The sequence below is a fragment of the Aplidium turbinatum genome, chromosome 4 (genome assembly GCF_918807975.1).
Source record: "Aplidium turbinatum chromosome 4, kaAplTurb1.1, whole genome shotgun sequence".
NCBI lineage: Eukaryota > Metazoa > Chordata > Ascidiacea > Aplousobranchia > Polyclinidae > Aplidium > Aplidium turbinatum.
Window position 1 is genome coordinate 39314915 of NC_137475.1, and position 27883 is coordinate 39342797.

A 27883-nucleotide genomic window follows, 5' to 3' on the forward strand; every position below is an offset into this window, starting at 1 on the left:
GGACTTGAGCGCTATGCATCGGTGTACGCTTTTCGACGTACACCTGACCCACGCTGCAGCCGACTGCAATGTCTGTTTCCGGTTGTCTACTCTACTTATGACTTAAATTTGGTACTACCCATTACTCGAAATCGATCACTAGGTAGAGGCAATTATCGTAAAGTTTCTTGCCCAGAGAAACAACAGTAAGTGCGGGTGGCTGAAGTCGAACATGCAAGCTCTCGACTGCGAGCCCAACGCGCTAACCACTCGGCCTCGGCCCCAACGCGCTAACACTAGTTAATTAGTAATGAACACGTGTGCTAATTGTAACATACATTGCTAAATGTTATTTATGATAGGTCATTGATTTTCAGATTTAGTTGGGGATGTCAATAGAGAGAATATGCTACTAAGTAAGGCTTCAGATGCTCTTCTCGTATCGTCCTTACCAGCAATAATTTGGGAAACGTCTGCTACTGGCGCAGATTATGTACCATACTTGCAAGAATAAAGCAGGATCCTCTTGAACATTACTTCGGTCGACAGCATCAAAGAGTTGCATGTGATACTGCGTCTACAGTTCGAATGTTTAGCAGTACCGCCAAAAGTTTAGATATTGTAAAGCACTCTGCAGTGAAGAGATCTAATGTTGAGAGTGAACATTAGACTAACCACTCTGGCATACTGCGCTTTACTCAAAACTGCATAAAACAGTGATTGAAATTGGCACTTTGAGAATCCGTACCTGCATTGAAGGAACTCCGTATCTACAATGCATACTGTATATTCTGGTACAGTAAACCTCACATATAACATACAGTATGGGTATATAAACGAGAATTTTAATCCGCATGGTTTCTTATACTTTTTAGTTCATTCGAATGAATGGGGATTATAAAAGTGGTTTACTGTACTTTCACTGCAACTACATCATTGCCGCATTGGCACCCTTCTGTGTACTTTTTACAGTATTTAAGTTACGGTATAATAGAAAGCCTATTTTATTCTTTATTAAAGTAATGTGCTGTGAAATCAGCTTGAAAAGCATGCTACGATGTTTATTGTACAAATCAAAAACGGATAACAAAATACAACAGGAATCCCCCTTCAATGTTTGCTTTTAGAATTGTTTATACTTTTCGGAGTGCTAGGCCTACGAAGTGCACTGTTCGGCTTATGCAATTGTTTAGCTGTTTTGTTTCTACCATGTAAGAAGTCTTGCAGTGGTAAGTAAAAATATGACTCCTCATACGCATACAGCACTTTTTTTTATAAGTTCAGTTTTTTTTTTTATTTCTGACCATCACAGCGAAAGCAATACATGTCAACATAGCAAGGGTCTAGAAAAGTTCTTCAAAAGCGCCATCGTAGAGGTTCCAGTTAATGAATTGCTGTATACCTTCCACAGTCCAAGTCCGGCAATAAGCTTTCTTTACATTTAGTTTACAATACTCATGATATGCATTAGGCAGATTAAGGTTGTTGATTTCATTGAGCAATATGTCAGTGTAATTCCCCACTTTTCGAAGAAAATTCCCCCTTCATAGGCGAATTTCCACCATCCAAATCTTCATTCAACTGTAAAATACAAATAAATTCAGTAGCCTAATGCACCATCTTCATCAAGTGCCATTAATATCTCCGAACTAAGGTGACCATGTGATGCCATTGTTCTTTAGCATACCAGTAATGTAAAATAAGTCACGTTCAATTGCTATATATAGTATGCAAAAAAATGGCATCCAAAGAAGAACGTTCATTACTGGTATCTCAAAATTATTGAATTAATGCACTTCTAAAGTAGCACCAGCATAATCGTGTATATTGCATAATATGCTTTTGAAAGCTAACTTTTTCAACCTGAAGGCCCTGAAGCAGTTAAGTATTTCATTGGTTAGATTTCCAAATTTCATATTGATAATATTATTATTACAATTTATTTGCATCACACCAATAAGTCCATATTAATTACCATACATGCAAAAAGACAAAAAAAAATACAAGAATAATCACAATATAATAACCCGGTTAACAGATAATGCTGTTGCGGAGAATTGTTAACCAGTAAGCTTTAGGTTTAGATAGTAATAACTATATTTGGTTGAATAGTATTTTGCATGTAAAGAAGTCAAGCTCAACATACCTTATCGAAAAATATAAGATGTTCTTCACTCATGTCTTGAAGAGCTTCCAAGCATTGTGACAACATTTTAATGACTTTTAAGAATTGTATAATTGTAAACCTTTTTGTACACTTATTGCTGCATTGTAAGAAATATATATATATATATATTATATACTGTATTTATGAACATTCTCTATTTGTATTAAGCATATAAATTGTTTTCAAAATCAGGAATGACAGGCCCACAAGTAACATGCTAAAATGTAACATATCTGAAATATTCAAATTGTCAAAATCAACAACTTGGCAGTTCATTTTAAATATGTGAATTAGTTAAGAAATTGGGATGCAACCTAATGCCAAGTTGTTGATTTTGACACGTTATGATAGCCTATAGGTATTTTGTAACATATGTCAAGCAGATCACAAGCAATTAGTAACGGTAGCCACTTCAACAAGAAAAACTTCAGCCATGCCACTGAAACCTCAAGCAGTCATAAGCTAGCCTATGTTTTCTGTGATGTGAAAAAGGGCGAAAAGAAGATGATACAAAGCAAAGTAGTGGTTAACCGGTTACTGCATTAAACCAGTGTTTGCTAGCAGTCTCAAAGTAGACTGATGACCTACAAAAAAATGGCATGCTAATAAAAAATTACAACACAAAGGAAATAAACAAAACATAACCTTTGTCAGCATAACTGCCTTAACTGGTCCATTCAATCAAATTTCCAGTCTGTAGCCTACATAACCAATTATGCTATGTCGCAAACCAGGTTCCCCAAATATGGAACAAGTTACGGTAGGTACCGTATCTGATTCTGCTGTATCTTCCTTCAGCCTAACTAGTTTTAAGTTAAATCTCAGGACTTTTAATATTTATGACATTGTTGCTTTAAATTACTGAACCTACATACTTACCGGTACTCAAATTTGTCTTGCTAATGCTCTTTGTTTATACATTATTTTTGGGAGCGGTTATTTTGAGTATCACAGATTGAAACCTATCACCGTTTTGTTGTATCACATAATAAAACAACTTTATAGACCTTTTTAAAATAACTGTCAACTGAATTAATCGATCAAACAATGTTTTTGGAAATGATGCTGGCTAAGTAGCATCTGCCAATTACGGTACTAATTTCAAGCCTACTTCAGCTTAAAGCTTTCACAAATATTTAGTAATTAATCCCTTCAATTAGTAAGCTGATGTATATACTTGGTACATTGAAACTTATGAACTTTAAAGACCACTACTTCAAACTATAAACTAATCAATTCCTTAGTAATTTGAAAACTCACATCATCTTTTAACTACTTGTAGTCATGCTAAACTAAGCCTCAGAAAAGTAGACCAAACGAATTTTTCTGGATAATAACTGTAACTAACATCCTAAACATTCTACAATAGTTTAAAACAAGTCTGCAACCACAATATCATGCACAGTTTCGCCGTTGATAGTAGACAATATGCCTGTATTTGCATACCTTCCAAGCAGATTCTGTGATTTAACCATAGCTCTCCTAGGTGGCGCTGTAAACAACAACCTCAGGCAGATTTGCCATTGACTTTCCAGACTATGTATATAGTGACTCTGGGCGGCTTATACTGAACCACGATCGAATCGCCTTGAAAAATGCATTGGAAAAAAGCTTCGTCGAGCGGTTACGTTTGAACAACGATTGCTCGTTTTGTTGATTAGATATAAATGTGAAAGTTAACATATGAATAAACCAAGACATACTCTTTTAATTTGTGTTAATTTGATATTTTTATTGTAAAAATTGAATTGCGGAGAATTGGTACAAAATAGTAAAGTTTAAGTTAGCGCTAGATCAATATAATGCCTACTTTAAACTTGCAACCAATTAAATCGGATAGATGCAGTATCGTGCTTTCCCACGATGGTAAAATTTCTCAAATCCGCGCAGAAATAAGAAAGCTACAACACATTTGGTGGAGGCAGTATTCATCGATCACTGCAAACTGTGGGCGGCTTATACTGAACCACGATCGAATCGCCTTGAAAAATGCATTGGAAAAAAGCTTCGTCGAGCGGTTACGTTTGAACAACGATTGCTCATTTTGTTGATTAGATATAAATGTGAAAGTTAACATATGAATAAACCAAGACATACTCTTTTAATTTGTGTTGGTTTGATATTTTTATTGTAAAAATTGAATTGCTGAGAATTGGTACAAAATAGTAAAGTTTAAGTTAGCGCTAGATCAATATAATGCATACTTTAAACTTGCAACCAAATAAATCGGATAGATGCAGTATCGTGCTTTCCAACGATGGTAAAATTTCTTAAAACCGCGCAGAAATGAGAAAGCTACAACACATTTGGTGGAGGCAGTATTCACCAATCACTGCAAACTGTGGGCGGCTCATACTGAACCACGATCGAATCGCCTTGAAAAATGCATTGGAAAAAAGCTTTGTCGAGCGGTTGCGTTTGAACAACGATTGCTCGTTTTGTAGATTAGATATAAATGTGAAAGTTAACATATGAATAAACCAAGACATACTCTTTTAATTTGTGTTGGTTTGGTATTTTTATTGTAAAAAATGAATTGCGGAGAATTGGTACAAAATAGTAAAGTTTAAGTTAACGCCACATAAATATAATGCCTACTTTAGATTGGCAATTAATCCATTCGGGTAGAATAGATGAAGCATAATGCCATCCAACGATAGTAAAATTGTTAAAATCCGAGCAGAAATGAGAAAGCTACAGCATATTTGGTGGAGGCAGTATTCATCGATCACAGCAAACTGTGGGCGGCTTATACTGAACCACGATCGAATCGCCTTGAAAAATGCATTGGAAAAAAGCTTCGTCGAGCGGTTACGTTTGAACAACGATTGCTCGTTTTGTTGATTAGATATAAATGTGAAAGTTAACATATGAATAAACCAAGACATACTCTTTTAATTTGTGTTAATTTGATATTTTTATTGTAAAAATTGAATTGCTGAGAATTGGTACAAAATAGTAAAGTTTAAGTTAGCGCTAGATCAATATAATGCCTACTTTAAACTTGCAACCAATTAAATCGGATAGATGAAGTATCGTGCTTTTCAACGATGGTAAAATTTCTCAAATCCGCGCAGAAATGAGAAAGCTACAACACATTTGGTGGAGGCAGTATTCACCAATCACTGCAAACTGTGGGCGGCTTATACTGAACCACGATTGAATCGCCTTGAAAAATGCATTGGAAAAAAGCTTCGTCGAGCGGTTACGTTTGAACAACGATTGCTCGTTTTGTTGATTAGATATAAATGTGAAAGTTAACATATGAATAAACCAAGACATAGTCTTTTAATTTGTGTTGGTTTGATATTTTTATTTTAAAAATTGAATTGCGGAGAATTGGTACAAAATAGTAAAGTTTAAGTTAGCGCTAGATCAATGTAATGCCTACTGTAGATGAGGCATCATGCTTTCCAACGATAGGAAAATTGTTAAAATCCGAGCAGAAATGAGAAAGCTAGGAGGCACTATTCACTACAAATATTTAAAAATCAATAGCCTTTCCGCTTTTACTTCTATTCCGCGTTTTTGCACCCTTCCTAAAAGTAGTTGGGTTTTTTTTGCATGACGTCAGACATTTTAATGACGTCACTGACCAAGGCGGCCGATGCTTAACCAGCACCCAATTTTAGAGATACATATTTACCAATGTCAACTCTATTTAATAACCTAGAAATAAATTATTCATATAAATAGAATTGAGAATAATACATTACAAATATGCCCGCAGTTCTTATGGTACCCTATGCAGAGTCACTATATACATAGTCTGGAAAGTCAATGGCAAATCTGCCTGAGGTTGTTGTTTACAGCGCCACCTAGGAGAGCTATGGTTAAATCACAGAATCTGCTTGGAAGGTATGCAAATACAGGCATATTGTCTACTATCAACAGTGAAACTGTTGATGATATTGTGGTTGCAGACTTGTTTTAAACTATTGTAGAATGTTTAGGATGTTAGTTACAGTTATTATCCAGAAAAATTCGTTTGGTCTACTTTTCTGAGGCTTAGTTTAGCATGACTACAAGTAGTTAAAAGATGATGTGAGTTTTCAAATTACTAAGGAATTGATTAGTTTATAGTTTGAAGTAGTGGTCTTTAAAGTTCATAAGTTTCAATGTACCAAGTATATACATCAGCTTACTAATTGAAGGGATTAATTACTAAATATTTGTGAAAGCTTTAAGCTGAAGTAGGCTTGAAATTAGTACCGTAATTGGCAGATGCTACTTAGCCAGCATCATTTCCAAAAACATTGTTTGATCGATTAATTCAGTTGACAGTTATTTTAAAAAGGTCTATAAAGTTGTTTTATTATGTGATACAACAAAACGGTGATAGGTTTCAATCTGTGATACTCAAAATAGCCGCTCCCAAAAATAATGTATAAACAAAGAGCATTAGCAAGACAAATTTGAGTACCGGTAAGTATGTAGGTTCAGTAATTTAAAGCAACAATGTCATAAATATTAAAAGTCCTGAGATTTAACTTAAAACTAGTTAGGCTGAAGGAAGATACAGCAGAATCAGATACGGTACCTACCGTAACTTGTTCCATATTTGGGGAACCTGGTTTGCGACATAGCATAATTGGTTATGTAGGCTACAGACTGGAAATTTGATTGAATGGACCAGTTAAGGCAGTTATGCTGACAAAGGTTATGTTTTGTTTATTTCCTTTGTGTTGTAATTTTTTATTAGCATGCCATTTTTTTGTAGGTCATCAGTCTACTTTGAGACTACTAGCAAACACTGGTTTAATGCAGTAACCGGTTAACCACTACTTTGCTTTGTATCATCTTCTTTTCGCCCTTTTTCACATCACAGAAAACATAGGCTAGCTTATGACTGCTTGAGGTTTCAGTGGCATGGCTGAAGTTTTTCTTGTTGAAGTGGCTACCGTTACTAATTGCTTGTGATCTGCTTGACATGTTACAAAATACCTATAGGCTATCATAACGTGTCAAAATCAACAACTTGGCATTAGGTTGCATCCCAGTTTCTTAACTAATTCACATATTTAAAATGAACTGCCAAGTTGTTGATTTTGACAATTTGAATATTTCAGATATGTTACATTTTAGCATGTTACTTGTGGGCCTGTCATTCCTGATTTTGAAAACAATTTATATGCTTAATACAAATAGAGAATGTTCATAAATACAGTATATAATATATATATATTTCTTACAATGCAGCAATAAGTGTACAAAAAGGTTTACAATTATACAATTCTTAAAAGTCATTAAAATGTTGTCACAATGCTTGGAAGCTCTTCAAGACATGAGTGAAGAACATCTTATATTTTTCGATAAGGTATGTTGAGCTTGACTTCTTTACATGCAAAATACTATTCAACCAAATATAGTTATTACTATCTAAACCTAAAGCTTACTGGTTAACAATTCTCCGCAACAGCATTATCTGTTAACCGGGTTATTATATTGTGATTATTCTTGTATTTTTTTTTGTCTTTTTGCATGTATGGTAATTAATATGGACTTATTGGTGTGATGCAAATAAATTGTAATAATAATATTATCAATATGAAATTTGGAAATCTAACCAATGAAATACTTAACTGCTTCAGGGCCTTCAGGTTGAAAAAGTTAGCTTTCAAAAGCATATTATGCAATATACACGATTATGCTGGTGCTACTTTAGAAGTGCATTAATTCAATAATTTTGAGATACCAGTAATGAACGTTCTTCTTTGGATGCCATTTTTTTGCATACTATATATAGCAATTGAACGTGACTTATTTTACATTACTGGTATGCTAAAGAACAATGGCATCACATGGTCACCTTAGTTCGGAGATATTAATGGCACTTGATGAAGATGGTGCATTAGGCTACTGAATTTATTTGTATTTTACAGTTGAATGAAGATTTGGATGGTGGAAATTCGCCTATGAATGGGGAATTTTCTTCGAAAAGTGGGGAATTACACTGACATATTGCTCAATGAAATCAACAACCTTAATCTGCCTAATGCATATCATGAGTATTGTAAACTAAATGTAAAGACAGCTTATTGCCGGACTTGGACTGTGGAAGGTATACAGCAATCCATTAACTGGAACCTCTACGATGGCGCTTTTGAAGAACTTTTCTAGACCCTTGCTATGTTGACATGTATTGTTTTCGCTGTGATGGTCAGAAATAAAAAAAAAAACTGAACTTATAAAAAAAAGTGCTGTATGCGTATGAGGAGTCATATTTTTACTTACCACTGCAAGACTTCTTACATGGTAGAAACAAAACAGCTAAACAATTGCATAAGCCGAACAGTGCACTTCGTAGGCCTAGCACTCCGAAAAGTATAAACAAAGTATAAACAATTCTAAAAGCAAACATTGAAGGGGGATTCCTGTTGTATTTTGTTATCCGTTTTTGATTTGTACAATAAACATCGTAGCATGCTTTTCAAGCTGATTTCACAGCACATTACTTTAATAAAGAATAAAATAGGCTTTCTATTATACCGTAACTTAAATACTGTAAAAAGTACACTGAAGGGTGCCAATGCGGCAATGATGTAGTTGCAGTGAAAGTACAGTAAACCACTTTTATAATCCCCATTCATTCGAATGAACTAAAAAGTATAAGAAACCATGCGGATTAAAATTCTCGTTTATATACCCATACTGTATGTTATATGTGAGGTTTACTGTACCAGAATATACAGTATGCATTGTAGATACGGAGTTCCTTCAATGCAGGTACGGATTCTCAAAGTGCCAATTTCAATCACTGTTTTATGCAGTTTTGAGTAAAGCGCAGTATGCCAGAGTGGTTAGTCTAATGTTCACTCTCAACATTAGATCTCTTCACTGCAGAGTGCTTTACAATATCTAAACTTTTGGCGGTACTGCTAAACATTCGAACTGTAGACGCAGTATCACAAGCAACTCTTTGATGCTGTCGACCGAAGTAATGTTCAAGAGGATTCTGCTTTATTCTTGCAAGTATGGTACATAATCTGCGCCAATAGCAGACGTTTCTCGAATTATTGCTGGTAAGGACGATACGAGAAGAGCATCTGAAGCCTTACTTAGTAGCATATTCTCTCTATTGACATCCCCAACTAAATCTGAAAATCAATGACCTATCATAAATAACATTTAGCAATGTATGTTACAATTAGCACACGTGTTCATTACTAATCAACTAGTGTTAGCGCATTGGGGCCGAGTGGTTAGCGCGTTGGGCTCGCAGTCGAGAGCTTGCATGTTCGACTTCAGCCACCCGCACTTACTGTTGTTTCTCTGGGCAAGAAACTTTACGATAATTGCCTCTACCTAGTGATCGATTTCGAGTAATGGGTAGTACCAAATTTAAGTCATAAGTAGAGTAGACAACCGGAAACAGACATTGCAGTCGGCTGCAGCGTGGGTCAGGTGTACGTCGAAAAGCGTACACCGATGCATAGCGCTCAAGTCCGCTTTCCCGCAATGCAGGATAAAGATAAACAAACAAACAAACACACTACACAGGGATGCTAGATTAGTGAATCTTCTCAATATACGAGTAAAGTAGCAGTGAGCACCATATGCTTATTGCTTAAATTTAAAAAAAAACATAATATGTGTGACACATTATGTGATTCACTAGGCATAAGCTCTTAATTTTTACTAATGTCAACCATCATGACATACAGCATAAAATTATACTATTTTATTGTGTTGATCTTACCTGATGAAACTGTTTTTCCCACTGTGCTGTTGAAACAGAAAACCTTTTCTTTTCATCACTTGGAACTTTGTACAAGTAACAAAATCCCATATTTGTAGTGTTGTTACATTGTGGTAAACAGCAGTTTATTCCACCCCATTTACGCTTAACTTGGGACATTATCAAACTAAATAATCATAACTAAGATAATTCACAACCCTACATAGAGTACAGCATTTGATTATGAACTGTAATGCTAATAACAACAAAAGATAATTGCTAACAAAGGTAGTGGTTAACCGGTTAATGCATTAGTGTCTGCTAGTAGTCTCAAAGTAGACTAATTGATCTTCAAAGAACGGCATGCTTAAGATAACAGGAAATTACAACACAAAGGAAATAAACAAAACATAACCTTTGTCAGCATAACTGCCTTAACTGGTCTATTCAATCAAATTTCCAGTCTGTACGTAATCAATTAAGATGCTATATATGTCGCAAACCAGGTTCTTCAAATACGGAACACGTTACGGTAGCCTTTCTGATTCTGCTGTATCTTCCCTCAGCCTAACTAGTTTTAAGTTAAATCTCAGGACTTGTAACCTTTGTGACATTGTTGCTTTAAATTACTGAACCTGCATACTTACCGGTACAGTAGCCTACTCAAAATTGTCTTGCTAATGCTCTTTGTTTACAAATTATTTTTGGGAGTGGCTATTTTGAGTGCCACAGATTGAAACCTATCAACTTTTGTTGTATCTTTATACACTTTTTTTAAATAACTGTCAACTGAATTAGTTGATCAATCAATGTTTTTGAAAATGATGCTGGCTAAGTAGCATCTGCCAATTACGGTACAAATTTCAAGCCTACTTCAACTTAAAGCTTCCACAAATATTTACTAATTAAACCCTTCCATTAGTAAGCTGCTGTATACACTTGATACATTGAAACTTATGAACTTTAAAGACCACTACTTCAAACTATAAACTAATCAATTCCTTAGTAATTTGAAGTCACATCATCTTTTAACTACTTGTAGTCATGCTAAACTAAGCCTCAGAAAAGTAGACCAAACGAATTTTTCTGGATAATAACTGTAACTAACATCCTAAACATTCTACAATAGTTTAAAACAAGTCTGCAACCACAATATCATCAACAGTTTCACTGTTGATAGTAGACAATATGCCTGTATTTGCATACCTTCCAAGCAGATTCTGTGATTTAACCATAGCTCTCCTAGGTGGCGCTGTAAACAACAACCTCAAAACATGACTTTCCAGACTATGTATATAGTGGCTCTGCCCTATGTGTCTTCATCATATTGATATTTAACGTGAAACAATCTCTTACTTATGTAGCCTACAAACTGAAATTAATTTCTAGCTAAAAATAACTGAAAGGACCTAAGCAAGGTTTTTTTTTAAGGTTTGGTTTGGGTGACCGCTAAGTAGTTTTAAGAGAGCGCAAACGTTTCATTTAAATACCAAAAAATAGCCATATTTGCTTAAGACATAGCGAGAAACAACCAGTACTTTTCTACTGTAGTTGCAAGTCCAAATTTTGGGAAAACGCTGGAGAAATTTGGGGGACCGTTTGGGTCTCCCAAAACACCTTAAAAAACACTGGACCTAAGTACACAGAAAATTATTGGTACAGACAGCATCACCAATCAGTGGAACACTGTTTTAAAGAAGTGAGCAGCAATATGCACCAGGGTTGCCAGGTCCACTTATGGAGAAAACGCCAAACAACTGGTCAAAAAATGCCAAATGACCTAAAACATGCCAAATAGGCAAAACGCTGAAAAATCGAAGATTTCTTCATTACTAAGTAATGGATTCGATAAAAAATGGATAAAACTGCAACAGAGCTCAGCCTACACTTGCTGCTATTGCACAACCTAGCTATCTTCATTCTTGAGAGTACCGTATTCTTCAAAAAAAAGAATTTAAAAAAATGCCAAACAGGATTTTTTCATGCCAAACAACATAAAAAAATGCCAAATTTGTGAAATTTGGCATTAAAAATGCCAACCTGGCATCCCTGATATGCACATTGCACAATGCAGGAAAGGAATTTTATCACAAGCGGACAGTCGAAGAAATATTCCTGAAGTAGGGGATTTCCAAAACGTTGCTGACAGATAAAAATTTTGGTGAGACAAATATGAACCATTGAACCAATCAGAAATTGTAGGGACAGCGTTTCAACCAATCAAAAAGTTACAGGTAAAACGGAGAAAAAAAATCTAAATGACTTGCTAGCCGTCGGACACAGTAAATAAAATCAGGCCAATTTATCATTTTTGTCCGAATTTTAGGCCACCTGGCAACCGTGTTGGTAATGGTATGATCGCGAGCCAAAGCAAGATTAGACTACACCAGATGAAATTGAAATATATAACTCCATAAAAGGGGACCTGAAATGAAAAATGAAAATTTTTTAGTGATTCTTGTGTGTTTAAGTATTATCTTTTTAGAAATTTTTTTTGATAAACCTTTTTGTTTGGTAAATATAACGAAAAGAAATTCGGCCACCGGATTGCGCAATGTGTCTCGTGACGTGACGTCATCGACTGGGCTGCCACTCGATGACGTCATCGGGTGGCAGCCAAGTTAACAGCTTCACGCATTTGCCTTGGAAACGTCGCATCGGTCAATTGTATATTGAGTGTAATAGAAGATCAGCACAAACATTTAAACAAGATGTCTGAAACCAGACAAGGATTTCTCTTTGAACCAAAAAGACGGCGACTTCTTCTTTCGTATGAGAGGTTGTTTTTGGACTACATTTCGTTGGGGTCAAATGTCCGGGCATTCTTCGAGCAGGCACTTGATTGTAGAGTCCTCCAGCGTTGACAGGCCAACTGCCCTTGGAGGAGTAAACGTCGGGCAGTGGTATAGGATGTGATCTGCTGTCTGTTCCTCTGCACCACAGTTGCATGCAGCAGATGTTGATAGGCCCCATTTGTGCATCCAGTAAGCAAAGCGCCCAACACCCGTGCGGAGGCGATTCAACCGTATCCAGGCAGGTCGGCTAAGCTTCTTTCCTGGTGGCATAGGTCCAGCGTCGGGAACAAAGGTGTGGAGTCTGGATGTGTTGTCTGTCCACTCCTCTTGCCAGGTGTTGGCGATCCAGGATGAGGCACTGGTGTTGTGCTCCAGCAAAGATTGTGCTTGAGCGACAAAGGGGCTTCTCGATTTGAGGCGTTTCTTTATTACCGATCTGGTGATGTAGCTGTGGAGCGCGTGGTGTGGCTCCAGTGATCGGCGGGCCAGGGAGAGTGTGGCAGCTTTGCGGCGAAGCTCAGCAGGGGCGATGCCTGAAAGAACTGGTAAAAATTCAGTAGGTGTAGGTTTCAGGCATCCCGATACAATACGCAAGGCGTCGTTGATGGGTTTGTCGAGCAAGTGAGTATGAGCACTACGACACCATACAGGGGCGCAGTAGGCCTACTCCGCGGTGGAATGGACAAGAGCCAGGATAGTGGTGCGCAGAGTTGTTGCTGTCGCACCCCAGCTCGTAACTGCCAGTCGACGAGTCGGCGACTTGACAGCGAAGAACATCATTCTGATTCGTGCTCTGACCTGACACCAGTTCGGACAACAGTCGGATGGAAAATTCGCATTGGTTCTCTATTGACTAACTTAAAATAATAAAAAAGAAAAATTACAACTTTTTCTGGGTCGCTCAGAATCAGAAAGCTTATACAAAAACTGAATTCTGTGATTTTCACACATAACTTGAAGAGTTAAAGTTTTTAACTACAAATAGGCTACGTCAGCACACAAACCAGGTCACTGAGCCTAAAAACTGGAGTTCCGTTATCCCGTTAGTTGCTGAAGAATTTGTTCTTGATTTGTATCAATCACTGCACGTCGCTGAGTTGAGAGCTGTCTTTGAAGTGTTTTGTCCAAACGCATAGTTAACAATCGCTGTTTATAGTAAGTAGGCTATTGTTGTTCCTCTGTTTACAAAATCGGTTGCTTTCACTGTTTCTTGGTTTGATTGGTAGGTTGGAATCTTACAAGGCTTGGAGGAGCAATCGCCTCCCCTAAAGTTTATCTTGCCTCCACAATAAAATTAGTTTTGAATGCTACATTGCATTGACATTGTCTGTGTGTCACATCTTTTGAATGACTTTTCATAAATGTTTAGCTGCAGCCTTAGTTATATTTTAAACAAACTCTGTATTTTAAATACTAAAATGTTTGCCTCCCCAACAGTTAATTTTGCCCTCGTAAAAAAAATGTTCTAGCTACATCACTGTTTGATAGGTTATTCCTGGCAGTTTTGCATAGCCTTCTTATGTAAACAAGACGCTTTGACGCAGGCCCGATTATCGAGATTGGAACAATAAAGTTTCCGGCTGTCGATGTGTTATTTATCTGTGATTTATTCCATTCATTATAGGTGCCTTTGAATGGAAAGCTGGCCATGAAATGCATTGTTAATTAAACGCACACACCCACCGAAAGGGCGAAAGCTGAGCCAGGCTACTGCTGGGATTTTGAGGTTTCTTCCTCCTCTATGTCGAGCGCTTTACCAAGTCGAGCTATCGGGTTTCTATAGCGTGTGATGATTGGTTGTGAGAATGTTTTTCTTTAGACTGAAAAAGCTTTTTCTGACTTAATCCTCGCAGTTTCGCGTAACCTGCGTGGCTAGAGGCTTAAAAGTTTAAACCAATGACACATGAACCATGGTTTTCCTTCTTATTTTTTACAATTAGGTCATTTAAAAATTGGCGAAAACACAAGTTTTAAACGAGTTGAAGAGACCTGGCTGATTGATTGAATTCTCATCGGATTGAGCAAGCTTCTTCGAGAGCTCAACCCTAGCAGTTTCGCATGGTAATAGCCTACTAGAGGCTTTAAACTACTGACGCAGGTCCGATCACTCTGTTTAACAGTGTGAAGTTTCTGAGTGTTGAAGTGTGGTCTGTGAATTGTTTCAAGTTATACAGCAAGTGTCTATGAGTTATACAGCAAAGATCATCGTGATGTTGGCAGAAAATCCAATTTTTCCTGCAAGAATGCTGGGCTATATGTGATGTCTCTGCAGCGCCAGAGAGCTCTGTCTCTGACGTCACGCGCTCCACGTCACTAGAATTGTATTCCAGAAGATTCTGGCCCTTGAGCACATACCGCGGACTGCTCTTCACGTCTCGAAAATTCAACCTAGCAATCAACCTTTTGTAAGTAAGGCGCTTTGCCGAATTCCAACTGTATTTCATCGACACGTAGATTTGCCGTTGTGTTGCGTTATATGATCGTGTGGAAAGCTCGCAATTCCAAACCAGAACCTTTCTTAAGAAGCTTAAACCATGATTCTGCATTATTTTTACTATTATTATTACTAGACTGTTGCTATTGCTTCATTTTATGCTGCAAACATCTTCATCAGAAGTCAAACGGCCACCCCGTTTGCCTTCTTGCGGGGGTGTCTTGTAGCGCCTGCGGCTTTTTTCGTGTTTGCTTTAGTCTAATTGCCGTTGTGAAATTTGTGCTTGGTAGGAATTTGAAACGCTGGCTGAAAATTAGGGCGTTTCTACGGAATTTGCACCACTTATCAGGGTTTGATTTACATACGTAGTTTTACGTTGTTGTAGCGTTGCGCATTTGACACATGCTGCATTGCTTGAAGCAATAAGCCTCCTTTAAATCAATCGTTCAGCCTGAAACACAGTCAGTTTGTCAGTTTTCAGTATGGTTTCTGTCGGCCAGTTGTGTGGTGCCTTATTTTCTCAGTCAGTTTGCCACGGATTCCTTTCTTGGAAGTCACGGTGTTAGTTTAATTATGGTTGTAGTGTAGTTTTTTTTATGTTCTGAATTAGTTTAACTCGTTTTATTTGAATTCAAGGCATTATTTGGCTACAACGTTCCGACGTGGAAGTTCATTCATTTCTTTGCAATAAACTCATACTCGCAAAAGGAGCAAAGTATTGTTTTCAAGATCATCCCCACTACACGCTAGTACCCGGGATGTTGCTGTAGCAGCTACAGCTAGGTATGGGCAGATGTTCAGACCACTCGAGGTCCGCTTCATCTCAAAACTTCTGCTGCTACTATTGAACTTGAGGCATCAAACCCAAGCTAACTCATCTGTTGACGTCATTATTTGCAAAAGTCGTAGGCCTATTTTCTGTTTGTGCTGTAGCCTACTTCGCACTTCTTTCCTACACGTTATAGGCTACAGCAATCGACACGCCAAAATTAAACTGTTTTGTGTTTTTCTTTTGTTAAACATAGTTGCAGCAAAAATTTTAAGTTGTCAAACAAAAAAAAGTAGTCGACCGAAGTCGGCCTCAGTTTTATGTACCCTACTTGTAAAAACACTGGCGTAGCATTGGTAGGCTAACCGAGATTGACAGAGTATCTAAAGTTTCCACTTATTGTTGCTGTGACGATGCCTGCTGACTATACATCTCATCCACTCATCGTCGCAGCACAACTTTTTAGCTCTATAAGATCAAACCCAGAAAGTCTACCCCGGCTATCTCGAACGATAAATGTTGAGTCACCATTTTTATATGCAATTATATTGAAGGTCATCATATTTTCATAACAAGGATCAAATAAAGAAATTAAAAGGCACTGGGCAAGAAAATTGTAAAAAAATGTAATAAAAACAAAAAGTTAGGCTATGTTAAACTAAATCAACATGAAAGAAGTTTGTACAACAGTGTATGCTATATAACCAAGACCACATAATAAAGCACAAAGGGACATTGTAATTTCGCGCTGGATCTGTTTGTTTCCTGGCTTTTCTTTATCTTCCTTTATGATTTCACCTCGTTTGTTTTTATGAGGGAAAGCTTGTTCAGGAATTTGGCAACCAAGAAATTTACACAGTTCTGGCCAACCTTCAGAACACTTGTATACAAGCAGCTTGTCTTTTGGAGCAACCTGGTAAACATAAGTTATAATAAAATTGCGTAGATCGTTGCAACCTGTGCAAATTATGAATTATACAATACAGATAAACAGCTTTGTTCAATAAAATTTGAAATGTTGTGATTAAAGCACCAAAAAAGTAAACAAATCCTTATAAAGTATTTGTCAAATGGTAGGCCAATCATTTTTCTCTTCAAACACATTAGCCAGAATCTAAAAACGACTTCGCTAAACAGCAGAATATGTACGCTATGTTTCATGCTACTATGTACATAAGTTGTAGTCTATGCATATTCGTCACTTCATAGCAATACTATAATTAAATTATCTCATGCATGTGGTTACCAAAAAGTTAATGGGCTGCTCATCAATAGAAAAGAACCAAAGTAAAAGGGATGTAATTTTGTAGTATCTTATCAATGTTAATATAATCAAAATAAAACCATCCGCAGATACTACAAAGCCATTGTAACCCCTTGTTGTGTTTAGAAACGTATGGGTTTGTGTAGATTATTTCCCTTTTCCTAAGATATAGCATAGATATCTTACATATATGTATACAACATATATGTAAGATATCTATGGATATAGTGGCTGATGAGTAACAAAAACGCGCGAAACTGTCTTTGCAAGCAATGACGGATAAATACGTCAGGTGAAGCGTACGCCAAAATGTCTGTCACAGTTCCGGTTGTCACTTATGAAGGTTGTGCTTGCAATTAATCAGCAAAACTCGCAATCGTAATTCTATATTCTTCGCTTGACAAATTACTCAGAATAAGAGTCAAAGGAATTAAATAAGTTGGAAAGTGAAAGCTAACTAAATTTCACGATTTGAAAATGAAAAAACGTTTAGTTAATCATTCGGCAATCATATAAATGATAGACAAAACGTTTTTATTTGGAATCGCGGCAGCAACGTAATCAATGTCTTAGACCAGCAGCCAAACTAAGTTTTTTTTTTGCTACAAATGCAATTTGTGGCACTAGGCAATAGGCATGCCCTCAGCAGTAGGCTATAAAGCTACAACCATATAGGCTATGCTGCACCACAGCCGCTGTTCGGCATATATTGTTTTTCGTTATGATAATCGGAAATAAAAACAATGTGATTGAATTAACCGATAGCAATGTGATTGAATCGGACAACAAACAAGCAGAATTTTACAATATAAACGTAAAAATTTCTTCAATAAATTTTCATTTTTTGTCATCAGTAGAGATTGCTTTTCATAAAAAATAAAACTAAAATAATTTGCCTTTATTTTGACACCTCTTGTATTATATTTTTCCCACCTTTCCTATTATCTAATATCGAGTTTGTGTCAGAATTATTGTTTCCAACTATATTGCTAACATGGTAAAGTTTTTCTAATTCTACTTTTATTTATTTTTATGCTATAGCCTACTTTTTCTAATTTCTTGCTTGTTCTCATTGAAGATAATATCGATTTTCTGGTTGCAATTGTTTGGAACCGATAATTTCAATTTATTTTTTTTATTTTTTTTGTGCTAAATTACAGATAAAAGCTGTGGTTTCGTCCTGCTTGGCTGTGTGCTTTTGTGATACAATAAAAGCGAACTTTCTGTCATAACTCTGTCAAAATGCAGATTACAATCATTCAAGAAAAAGTTATTACCTGCATGACACGTGCGTTGTGATTTCTGTAAGAGATTCTTAATGCTTGCTCATTGGGGATGTATGTTTGCCAAGGGCTTATTGGCACCGAGCCAAAAGCTATTCGAACTGAAAACACAAAAATTATATGCATTAATGGTAACTAAACATAACAGGAAAACACAAAATTCGAAGCTGGCAACAGTTTTCTGTCAGCTAAAGATTTGAAAGATTCAAAGTTATCAATAGCAATAAAATTGTAAAAATTGCTTTTGAAAGCAGTTGCACTTTTGTAACCTATTCTCTGGTTCACGAGATAATGTAGTCTATATTAGATCGCACACTATGGTTTCTTTCAATCTACCTTGTATGCGAAACCGCAACAAATGCTCTATCGCTCTTCAATCAGTTAAATCAGGTCTGATTAAACGCATATCGAAAGAATACATAGCCTACTTAGATGCAAAAAATGTGAGAACGAAGTGATTATAACTATTGCTGGTGTGAACCTATAAAATTCATGCACTACACAAAACAACAGAAATTTCATTATTTATTAAAATTTTCTCACTTGCGTTATTGAGAAAAGATTGCAGTTTTGAACAGTGAGGCGACAATTTGCTGATCGTGCTGTATAGGCCACAGTTTGCCAACATTTGCAACTGGTTTTTCATGCTGCTGTACCATTCGTCTTCTGAGTCCCGAATCATCAAAAGAATCTAAGAAAAAGCAACAAGATTAGCGATTGTATGACATTCTTAAGCGTAGTTTTTGCTGCTTGTTTACAGCAAAAATGTAAGTAGCCTTAGGAACAACCTATTACGTTGATGCAAAATAGAAGCATAAAAACAATTACACTTCTCAGGGTGCAATGAACATCCTTGAGAAAATGTCCTTATCTTTCTTTCTATGAAATCATTTTTGAATATGCCTGACCATTTAATGGTTTCGTTTCTGTTTTGTTATTTGCGATTTTGGGGCGTGGTTTTACGATCACAATACGTAGCACCAAAGTGGCGCCTCATATTGAGTGGGTACTAGGTAGGAATACATTCATCATTGTTTTTCAAATTTAGTTAGCTGAAATTTATCAAATTGAAGTTATAACACAATTAAATATGTCTACAAACTTTTGCATCTGGAAAAGCTTTGTGCATTTCTTCCCAATAATAACACGCCGGAACATCACAAGTTGCATCGATCTTTGAGTACATCTTTTTGAAGTCTTTTGATGTGCCTCCAACAGTCATTATTCTTGTCCATTCGTCATGGAAGTCATGAAAATTCTCTTCCACATCATATACGGTATATCCAAGTATTTCAAGAGCGACTTTAATGCTCTTCGTACCTGTCTTTGGCATTCCAGCCAGGATTACTTTCATTTTGCTATTATTACGCTTAAAGCTTTTACATGTGTCAAATTAAAGTAATATCTGTGACACAAATTCCTTTGTTAGAGTGTAAAATAAGTTAACAGTTAACTAAATATTAGGCTAGTAATAAAAAATACATTCCACAAATTACAAATTCGCTACATATTAACTACTTTATAATCAAGCATTATCGTTGTTTAACAAATTATTGTTTGTACTTTTGTAACATCCCTGTCAGGCTCATTGCCCACTTACCACGGTCTGCCAACGCCTATTGACATCGAATTTATGTCTTTAAAAGTTGGAATGTCATAATCACATAACACATCATTAACTTTCCCAAACAACGCAAACCATGCTTCGGTTTCATCGGTTTTTAAATGCTCTGCAATGTTGCAGGCTATATATACACTGACAGGCTTTTCTCTCATTATTGCATTTTCAAGTTTATTTTGAGAAGAATACGAGCTTACAGGCATGGAATCGATGGTGGTGGGATGACCGCAGATTTTTGTGAACTGACTATCTTTTCTTGGAAGTGATAGAAAGCTTCAAGTCGACCTAAATCTAAGAAAACGGAAAACGTCGTGAGAAAGGGGAAAATGAAGAGATGTTTACTTTGCCACGTCGCAAGAAGGCCATAAATTGGAAGAGACAAACTGGATCTTCACCTAAACGCATATGCGAAAAGATACTTTTGTTTCAAAAAAATACTTAGAAATTAGTCTGAAAACTCGACATACTGTATTTGCAAACTTGAAATAAGCAAATTTTTCCATGAACCTGGAAATTAACCTACTCCCTTTCACACCTGATTGGTGCGTCTGCAAAACAAATCTTGGAAATCAGCAAAGATCATCTAAAACCATGCCGCTATCTACTGTGTTATTTTGTTTTTGTCTAACTGCGTAGTGTTAAATTAAGCCTATAGCATCATTGTAAATCAAAACGATTGATCAAGAAGTCTAATCAGTTACCACAAATCACTAGACTGTAAACAGTTTCTACCATATTCTGAATTTCAACGTCGTGTTTTGTCTAAAAATAACCGGTATTCTATCTTCATTTTAAACAAAAATAAACCAGGAATAACCACATGTTCAACATTCTTCCGATGCATTTTGTCACAGCAACTTGGTACAACGCCTTATATGCTTTATAAATCGTGTTATGGTGTTTCCTAGCCACAGCAATGCTATGACTTACAACGGAAACTGGTCATGTCACATCATCCGCGTGCATTCCGTTTTGAACTTTCAGAGTGAAAAGCACCGTCCTTTTGTTCAGCGGCTGAATCCTTTTAACCACTTTTTAAGCATTTTTAAAATTGATAATTGAAAAAGTGACTATCGATATTCCAATTTGATAATTTCCCACTAAAAAGCGTTCATCTTTTGTATGGCATCGGCCATCGGCATCGGCCGAAGATTGAAAAGTTTTTGGCCGTGGTCCGAAAAGCTTGACCACCCTTAATTTAGAGCCTGGCGGTTACAAAAATTCTCAGCCTTCTTTTCCTTTACTCTTTGCTTCTTTTGCTTACAACTTTTCGTTTACCTTTTCTATTTATCTCAGGGGTAAATTCACCCCAAGTTAAAAATTCTTGGTTTAGTATCAGTGGCGGATTCAGAACGTAATTTATGGGTGGGCCTAGGAAGTATCTTGGCGAGCCTTCACCAATAATGCCGCTGCGGGCCAGCATACAAAAACTTAGTGTTACCAAATATCTCTTACAAATGCTGTGAAAGAGTGATGCCACAGACAATTCAGTGCCACTTGGCAGTTCTAGTGTTTAACATTAACATGTTTTTTTTTCATGAATCTGATTTCGGGTGGGCCCACTGTCAATCTGGGTGGGCCTGCACCAATCAGGCCCACCCGGTAGATCCGCCTCTGTTTAGTATGTTGATGTTTTGTTAGGTTGGTCAACGTGAGGTTGGCTGTTGAAGTACACTTCCGAGCTAATTTATTATTTTCTCATTCATTAACTTTGCTCCAGTATCATATGCAAGCCATAACGTTCCAATACACTGACCGACTTGTCTTCGCTCCGGACAGCAAAAGCCGTCATTTTTACATTGATTCAACGTGACGTCACATGAAATCAATGTACTGTAAAATGACAAATTTTGCTGTCTGGAGCAAACTTTCACATATTTTGTAAATTATAGTAAAATTCTTAACAGTTGTGGGTGAAAGTAAAGAGCTAAGTATTCGTGAAACGTCACCTTGTTTGAAAAACAATTCTATCTAATTTGGGAAGAACTCATCAGAACAGATGATTAACGTTCCAGTGAAGTTTTCCGGAAGTCAAATAGTTTTCTTGATTTGATCACGCACACAAAAATTATTGTTGTTATGCTTGCACCTTGTTTAAACGTAGTTTGCCGTTTGCACAATATAATAAATACGTGTGGTGCTGGTGAGTCATGAGAGCAAGGGGCTTAGCAGCGTAATAAATTGTTTCATGGTAACCATGCCCTGAGGAGATAGGCCTAGATCACACCATCATATCCCAAGGTTTTATTCCCACCCCAAAAAGAACATTTTTTTTAAAAACAAACTTTTTGCCATCTGCTTAGAAGTCATGCTTTGCAAAGTATAAGTTCAAACGTATAAGATGCTGAGAAAGCAGATTCACAATGGCGAAAGCTTTATCGTTTATCTAAACCAGGGGTTCCCAACCGGTGGTACGCGTACCACTAGTGGTACGCGGTAGCTTTTCAGGTGGTACGCGAGCAGCTCTCCGTTGCATGCGATATGTAGTAGTATTGTCAAATAAAGTAGGCCTATTGCAACAATTATTTAATTTTGAGTTTCTAAAATATGCGAACAACACTTTTATTTCTTTCCGTACTAAATTCTCTGCACTCAGTAAGCTACTTTTGTCGATCTTGCTCCCTTCTGTCATTGTTATTAATACAACGCTGCTGTGCGAAATTAATGGTGTCTGTGACGAAACTATTATGTGTGCAATGTGGTCTGTGCATTTGCAGAATTGCGTTTATTTTGATGTTGGTTTTCTGACGTCTAGTGGCTGAATCCTGAACAGCATTACATTTTTGACTAAATATTTGAAAATGTCGAAGCGAAAGTATAGCGCAGATTATATTAAGTATGGCTTCATTGCTATTCAACATCGTGGAGATAGCTTACCTCAGTGCGTGATCTGTATGAAAACCCTTTCAAATGCAGCTTTGAAACCAAGTTTGCTTAAGCGGCATCTTGAGTCTAATCATGCAGATGCAAGATGAATCGAGATAAGAGTTATTTTGAGCGACTTGGGGAGAACGTGAAGCGACAGCGCATGGATCACACAGGCCAGTTTTACCGAAATAATGCCGGAATTGTGAAGGCATCCTATGAAGTATCTCTTCTGGTGGCCCAAAACAAAAAATCTCATGTCATGGCGGAGTCACTCGTTTTGCCAGCAGCAAAGATATTAGTTAGAAATTTGATTGGAGAAGAGTCAGTGGCAAAGTTGGATAGTGTATCGCTTTCTAACAATACTGTGAAACGACGCATTGAGGAAATGTCAGTTGATATCACTGACCAAGTGCAGGAGTAAGAGATTCGAAGTTTGGATTTGCCTTTCAACTTGATGAATCCACAGATGTCACAAACTGCTGTCAACTGCGTGCCTACGTCCGCTTTACACAGAACGATGCTGTAAAAACGGAATTATTGTTGAATCATGAGGTGTCCACTACATCAAAAGGAAAAGATATTTTCAACTCTTTGGATAATTTTTTCAAGGAAATTGAACTGGAGGGGTGTACTATATCATGTACTATATCATGTACTAGGGGTGTACTTGGTATCATGGGCCAATCCTATAGATGTTTGCTGGTACACCCCTTCATTTTCTTTAAATTGAACTGGATTGGGGAAATCTTGTCGGATGTACGACAGATGGGGCTCCCTCTATGCTCGGTAGAAAGTCTGGATTTCAAGCCCATGTCAAAGCTGTGTCACCTCGCGTCATAAGTGTTGACTGTTTCATACACAGGTTTGCTCTTTGCACAAAGGTTCTTCCTGCAAAGTTGTTAATGTGCTTGAACAGGGTAGTCAAAATCGTAAATTTTGTTAAAACATCAGCTTTAAATACTCGATTGTTTAAGGTTCTTTGTGAAGATCTCGGCTCAGACCACGCTTGTCTCCTCTATCACACAGAAGTGCGCTGGCTCTCTCGAGGAAATACAACTAAGCGTCTTTTTGAAATGAGGAATGAATTACTTTTATTTTTCCAACAGAAAGACCATGAATTTCAAAACGATCTGGAGGACGAGGAATTCATTGCAAGATTGGCTTATTTGTCAGATATATTTGAAGCTTTCAATCATTTAAATCTGTCATTTCAAGAGCAAAACTGCACTGTCGTAGACTTTGTTTCAAAACTGGGAGCTTTTATCCGAAAGGTGGAATTATGTAGGACAAATGTGGAAAACAAGCGCTATGGTATGTTTAAATTTCTGTCAGCCCTTGAAATGGAAATCAGTGATAACTTTTCCAGAGAAATTACCCAGCATCTCTCGCTGCTAACTGCTGAATTGCAGCATTACTTTCCAGATACCACAAGCTGCCCATACATCACAGATCCTTTCTCAGTGAACCCAGCCGACCTACCTGTCGGTACAGGGGAACAAGAGGAACTGATAGACATGCAGGAGGATCAGACAGCAAAAAAACAACGCAAAGAATGTTCTGCAATAAACTTTTGGCTTAGTATGGCTTCTTCATACCCAACGCTAGCTTCCCACGCTGTTCCACAACTACTGATTTTTCCTTCTACTTGGGAATGCGAGCAGGGATTGTCTATTCTTATGAACATCAAATCAAAAAATCGAAACCGACTAAGTGCCCCTGGACATGACTTCAGATGTGCTATTAGCAAAGTTATGCCACGCATCGATCAACTGGTGAAAGATAAACAAAAATCTCATTAAATTTAGTTGTATTGTGTTTAGTTGTGTCTTTTTCTTTGTTATTCTGATGCGTTCTGTGCTGTGTGGTGTAATGGACTCTGTGATGTTTTGTTGGTAATTTTGCTACTTTCGCTGACTTTACATCCAGATTCATCATCTTGCAAATAATTTAATATTGGATCAAATTAGTTGTTTTGAAAATAGTGGTACGTGTTGACAATCCGTGGTGGCTAAGTGGTACAAGAACATAAAAAGGTTGGGAACCCCTGATCTAAACATTGCGTTTCTGAACATGACTGATTTTATGAAGTACCGGGTATATCTAATGTGGTGGATCCATTCTAGTCTTACACATTTTTAGCCTTCGGTAATCTAAACCTTCGCTTTGTCTTACCTCTAAAGCAGGGATGTGCGTATGTCTAAATGCTCACAAATTTCTTAAAACAAATCTTTGCTTGACGTTTGCAAAAAGACAAACAGAAACTCTAAAGGTTATTCGCAGTCTTTGCACGTTAAAAAAAGAAACTCTTTTCTATGTTCTATTTTTAAATCACGCTCAGTTCGGTCAAGCACTTGTGGGTGTGTAATGCACTAGCATTTCACTGCACATAATTGCCAGCATTTCACTGCACACAATTGTCGGAGCCCTTAAAACCCAATGATAGCGCAACTTAGACTATACGTACAGCCTGTTCTGTGGAAATTGCATGTCAGCTACGCTTCCTTTTATAAGTTTATGCTTTTAAGGTTCAAACAAGGTAACCATATGCTCCCAAACCATGGTTTGTCTCAAACCAATCACATTTACATCTCAGTTTAATCGTTGAAAGTTGTTACATTTTGGAAAATACTATTTTGTGCAGAACCCCGCTGGATATATCGCAAGTGTTTATTTGTCTTTTTATTTCTTCAAAAATAATGAAAACCTTTCCTTACTTCAAACTATCACAAGACTGTAAAAAGGCAAAGACTAAAAGTTAAAGTAAACTTAAAGACTAAAAGGCAGAGTTAAGTTTATGACTTTGGAAAGAAAACAAAAAGCGAAACCGTATTCTGCGGATAGGATACGACACAACACAGTTCACACACCTCTTATGTTCTGATTAGTTGATTTGATTCATCCATAAACTTCAGATTTAGTTTGGTTTTCGAACCCTTCTACAGTAGGCCCTATGCTATTTCAATATAGACGAAATGCTTTACTCTACTAAAATGCAATCCAAAGTACATAAACAGATTGGTTGGCGGGTCAACTCTTTCCAACTGAAAATGTCATCACGTTAAAATGTTACCGGTTTGTGGTCGGAAAATGTCGCTGTGCGTCGGGGTTTAGAAAATTTTGAAAGATGGTTTAAAACGAACCGAGCTGACCTTTTTCGTGGCGTCTCTTTATAAAAAGTTTGTAATTTCCCTTTCAATAAACCTGGAGTAACTCACGCGGCGGAAGCCAATCAACTCATTTGACATTTTCTGCAAAAGCGAAACAAGCGAAGTCACTTTTGCTTGAAAGGTTTTTCTTCAAAATAGGCTACTGTTTATCGAAGTTTAGTAAAAACGTAGGTTACTCACAAAAAAAAGTAGTAAAAAAAAAAGTAAAAAAAAAGTAGGTAAAAAAAAGTAGATTAGGCTACTCACAATTGACTACACTTTAACACTGACTTACTCCAAACCAAATACAATTAAAATCATATGCAAACATGCAGTACATTGTTTAGTGGCTGTACTTTGCAAACGTTGTAGTACAAGGTTTGGCGGCTATGATGCAAATTTAAGATAGTAATTTTCAAACACTGTTTTATCGATGCATATTTCAAGTTTTGGTTTTGCCATCTTTTCCCTTTGTTGGTGCCAAATTCGTGTGTTTACTTCTTCGTTCTCTGCATGTTCACGCCAGCAATAAAAAATAAAATTTAATTTAATTGAATGCAAACACGACTACTGCAGACTACTATAGCGAAGCAGCAGGCTTGTTACATCATAGACTGAAAACAAATAAAGATTGAGTACCCTTTATCGATTTTGCTTATAGGCTACCATTTTGGCATTTCATCTAAGTGTCATTGAAGGTTTTTGTAGTTGGATGTTTGCGTGCTTTCGATAAGAACTGAACCAGCGACCTTCAGAACAGATGCTTAGCTATACCCACTTCGCCACGCCGTAGTAGGCTTTGTATTTACATTTATTGTCGTGTGAGTTTTAAATTGATTTTACATCATTGAATCATGGACAGATCATGCTTACAATTATTTTAATATAATTATCAAACAAGTTAGTTTAACTTTACGTATGGCTATAAATAACATCCAACTCATTAAAGATTTACAAAAAATAGCTAAATTATAGTAACCGTGCCTTGAAAAAGCAGAAACACTTTGACAAAACATCAATAACACATTCATTATTCACATCGGCTACCAATAAATCAAAATATTTTTCCAAATTTGTGGTTGAAAAATGAAACGTCGACTCTACAAACATCATGTCATTTCAACTTTTCAAATCTCCAAATGCTAAAGTTTGTTTGAGGGTACAATGAAGGCCGATACTTACTAGCTGTTTCCTCTAAAAATTCTCAACCCAAATGTGCAAATGCTGCCAATGCGATGACACACCAGCTTGTCTTTAAATATCGGTGTTTGGTAAACGTCTTTTTTTTATTGAAAGTAAAAACGCGAAAAAAGCTTTAATTTTGTGCAGGAAAATTGTTTTTTAACATGTTCAAACTATATTGACAACGTATTTCGATACGAGCAACTTAGGAAAATTTTCTGTAATTCGTCAAGCTGAAGCTGAACAAGTTTCAAGCTCGTTAGGATCGGTGCAGTGTCCGACCTGCTTCTGGTTTGTAAAAAAAGTAGAAGAATGTATTTTCTTTCAAAACCAAATTTTTTCATTTGATTTTTCTCAAAAATGTTACATTGAATAGGATGTTATTGCTCGACATTTTTTCTTACTTTTGTTATAAAGGTAACAACCGTCATAGCAATTCTCAAATAAGAAAGAGCAAGTTTTTTTTTTAAACTAGCATTGACTACAGGAATTTCTTGCAAACATAAACAAAGGTGATCTATAGACTATCAGAAATAATTTATAAACATGATTTCTGAAAAAATGTAAGAAATGGAAGGTATCTCATCAAATAAGTTACGTTTCTGAGAAGCTATTACAGTCACCGTGCTGTTGGATTTGTAGACGACCTGAAAACCAAGTTCAACTAAATATATTGTCTGAGTCACCTTCCTTGTAA

At 36.7% G+C, this 27883-nt stretch overlaps 2 protein-coding genes, 1 long non-coding RNA gene and 1 pseudogene across 3 annotated transcripts; 2 read left to right on the forward strand and 2 right to left on the reverse strand.

The window, feature by feature from the left end:
* Positions 1-1189: 1189 nt before the first annotated feature.
* Positions 1190-2245, reverse strand: LOC145768725 (uncharacterized). The gene is made up of 2 exons (XR_014288971.1): positions 2126-2245; positions 1190-1560 (listed from the first exon to the last, which is right to left on the reverse strand). It is a non-coding gene; the product is annotated as an uncharacterized LOC145768725 (long non-coding RNA).
* Positions 2246-16368: 14123 nt separating this feature from the next.
* On the reverse strand, positions 16369-19762 carry LOC145769319 (uncharacterized). The gene is made up of 4 exons (XM_082580915.1): positions 19472-19762; positions 18913-19060; positions 18364-18470; positions 16369-16735 (listed from the first exon to the last, which is right to left on the reverse strand). The coding sequence occupies exons 1-4, from the start codon at positions 19721-19723 to the stop codon at positions 16481-16483; spliced, it is 762 nt and encodes a 253-aa protein (XP_082437041.1). The 5' UTR covers positions 19724-19762; the 3' UTR covers positions 16369-16480.
* Positions 19763-22791: 3029 nt separating this feature from the next.
* On the forward strand, positions 22792-23935 carry LOC145769150 (zinc finger BED domain-containing protein 5-like; annotated as a pseudogene).
* Positions 23936-24171: 236 nt separating this feature from the next.
* Positions 24172-24843, forward strand: LOC145768104 (zinc finger BED domain-containing protein 5-like). Its single transcript, XM_082579575.1, has one exon. It carries the CDS (start codon positions 24172-24174, stop codon positions 24655-24657), a length of 486 nt encoding a protein of 161 aa, XP_082435701.1. The 3' UTR covers positions 24658-24843.
* The last annotated feature ends 3040 nt before the right edge of the window (positions 24844-27883 follow it).

Coding starts and splice junctions, on each gene's coding strand:
- LOC145768104 (XM_082579575.1), top strand. CDS start 24,172: ATGTTTAAATTTCTGTCAGCCCTTGAAATGGAAATCAGTGATAACTTT.
- LOC145769319 (XM_082580915.1), bottom strand. CDS start 19,723: ATGAAAGTAATCCTGGCTGGAATGCCAAAGACAGGTACGAAGAGCATT. Junction 18,471..18,912: donor ATCTTTTCTCAATAACGCAA/GTGAGAAAATTT, acceptor TTGTGTTTTCAG/TTCGAATAGCTTTTGGCTCG. Junction 16,736..18,363: donor ACAACGCACGTGTCATGCAG/GTAATAACTTTT, acceptor TATGTTTACCAG/GTTGCTCCAAAAGACAAGCT.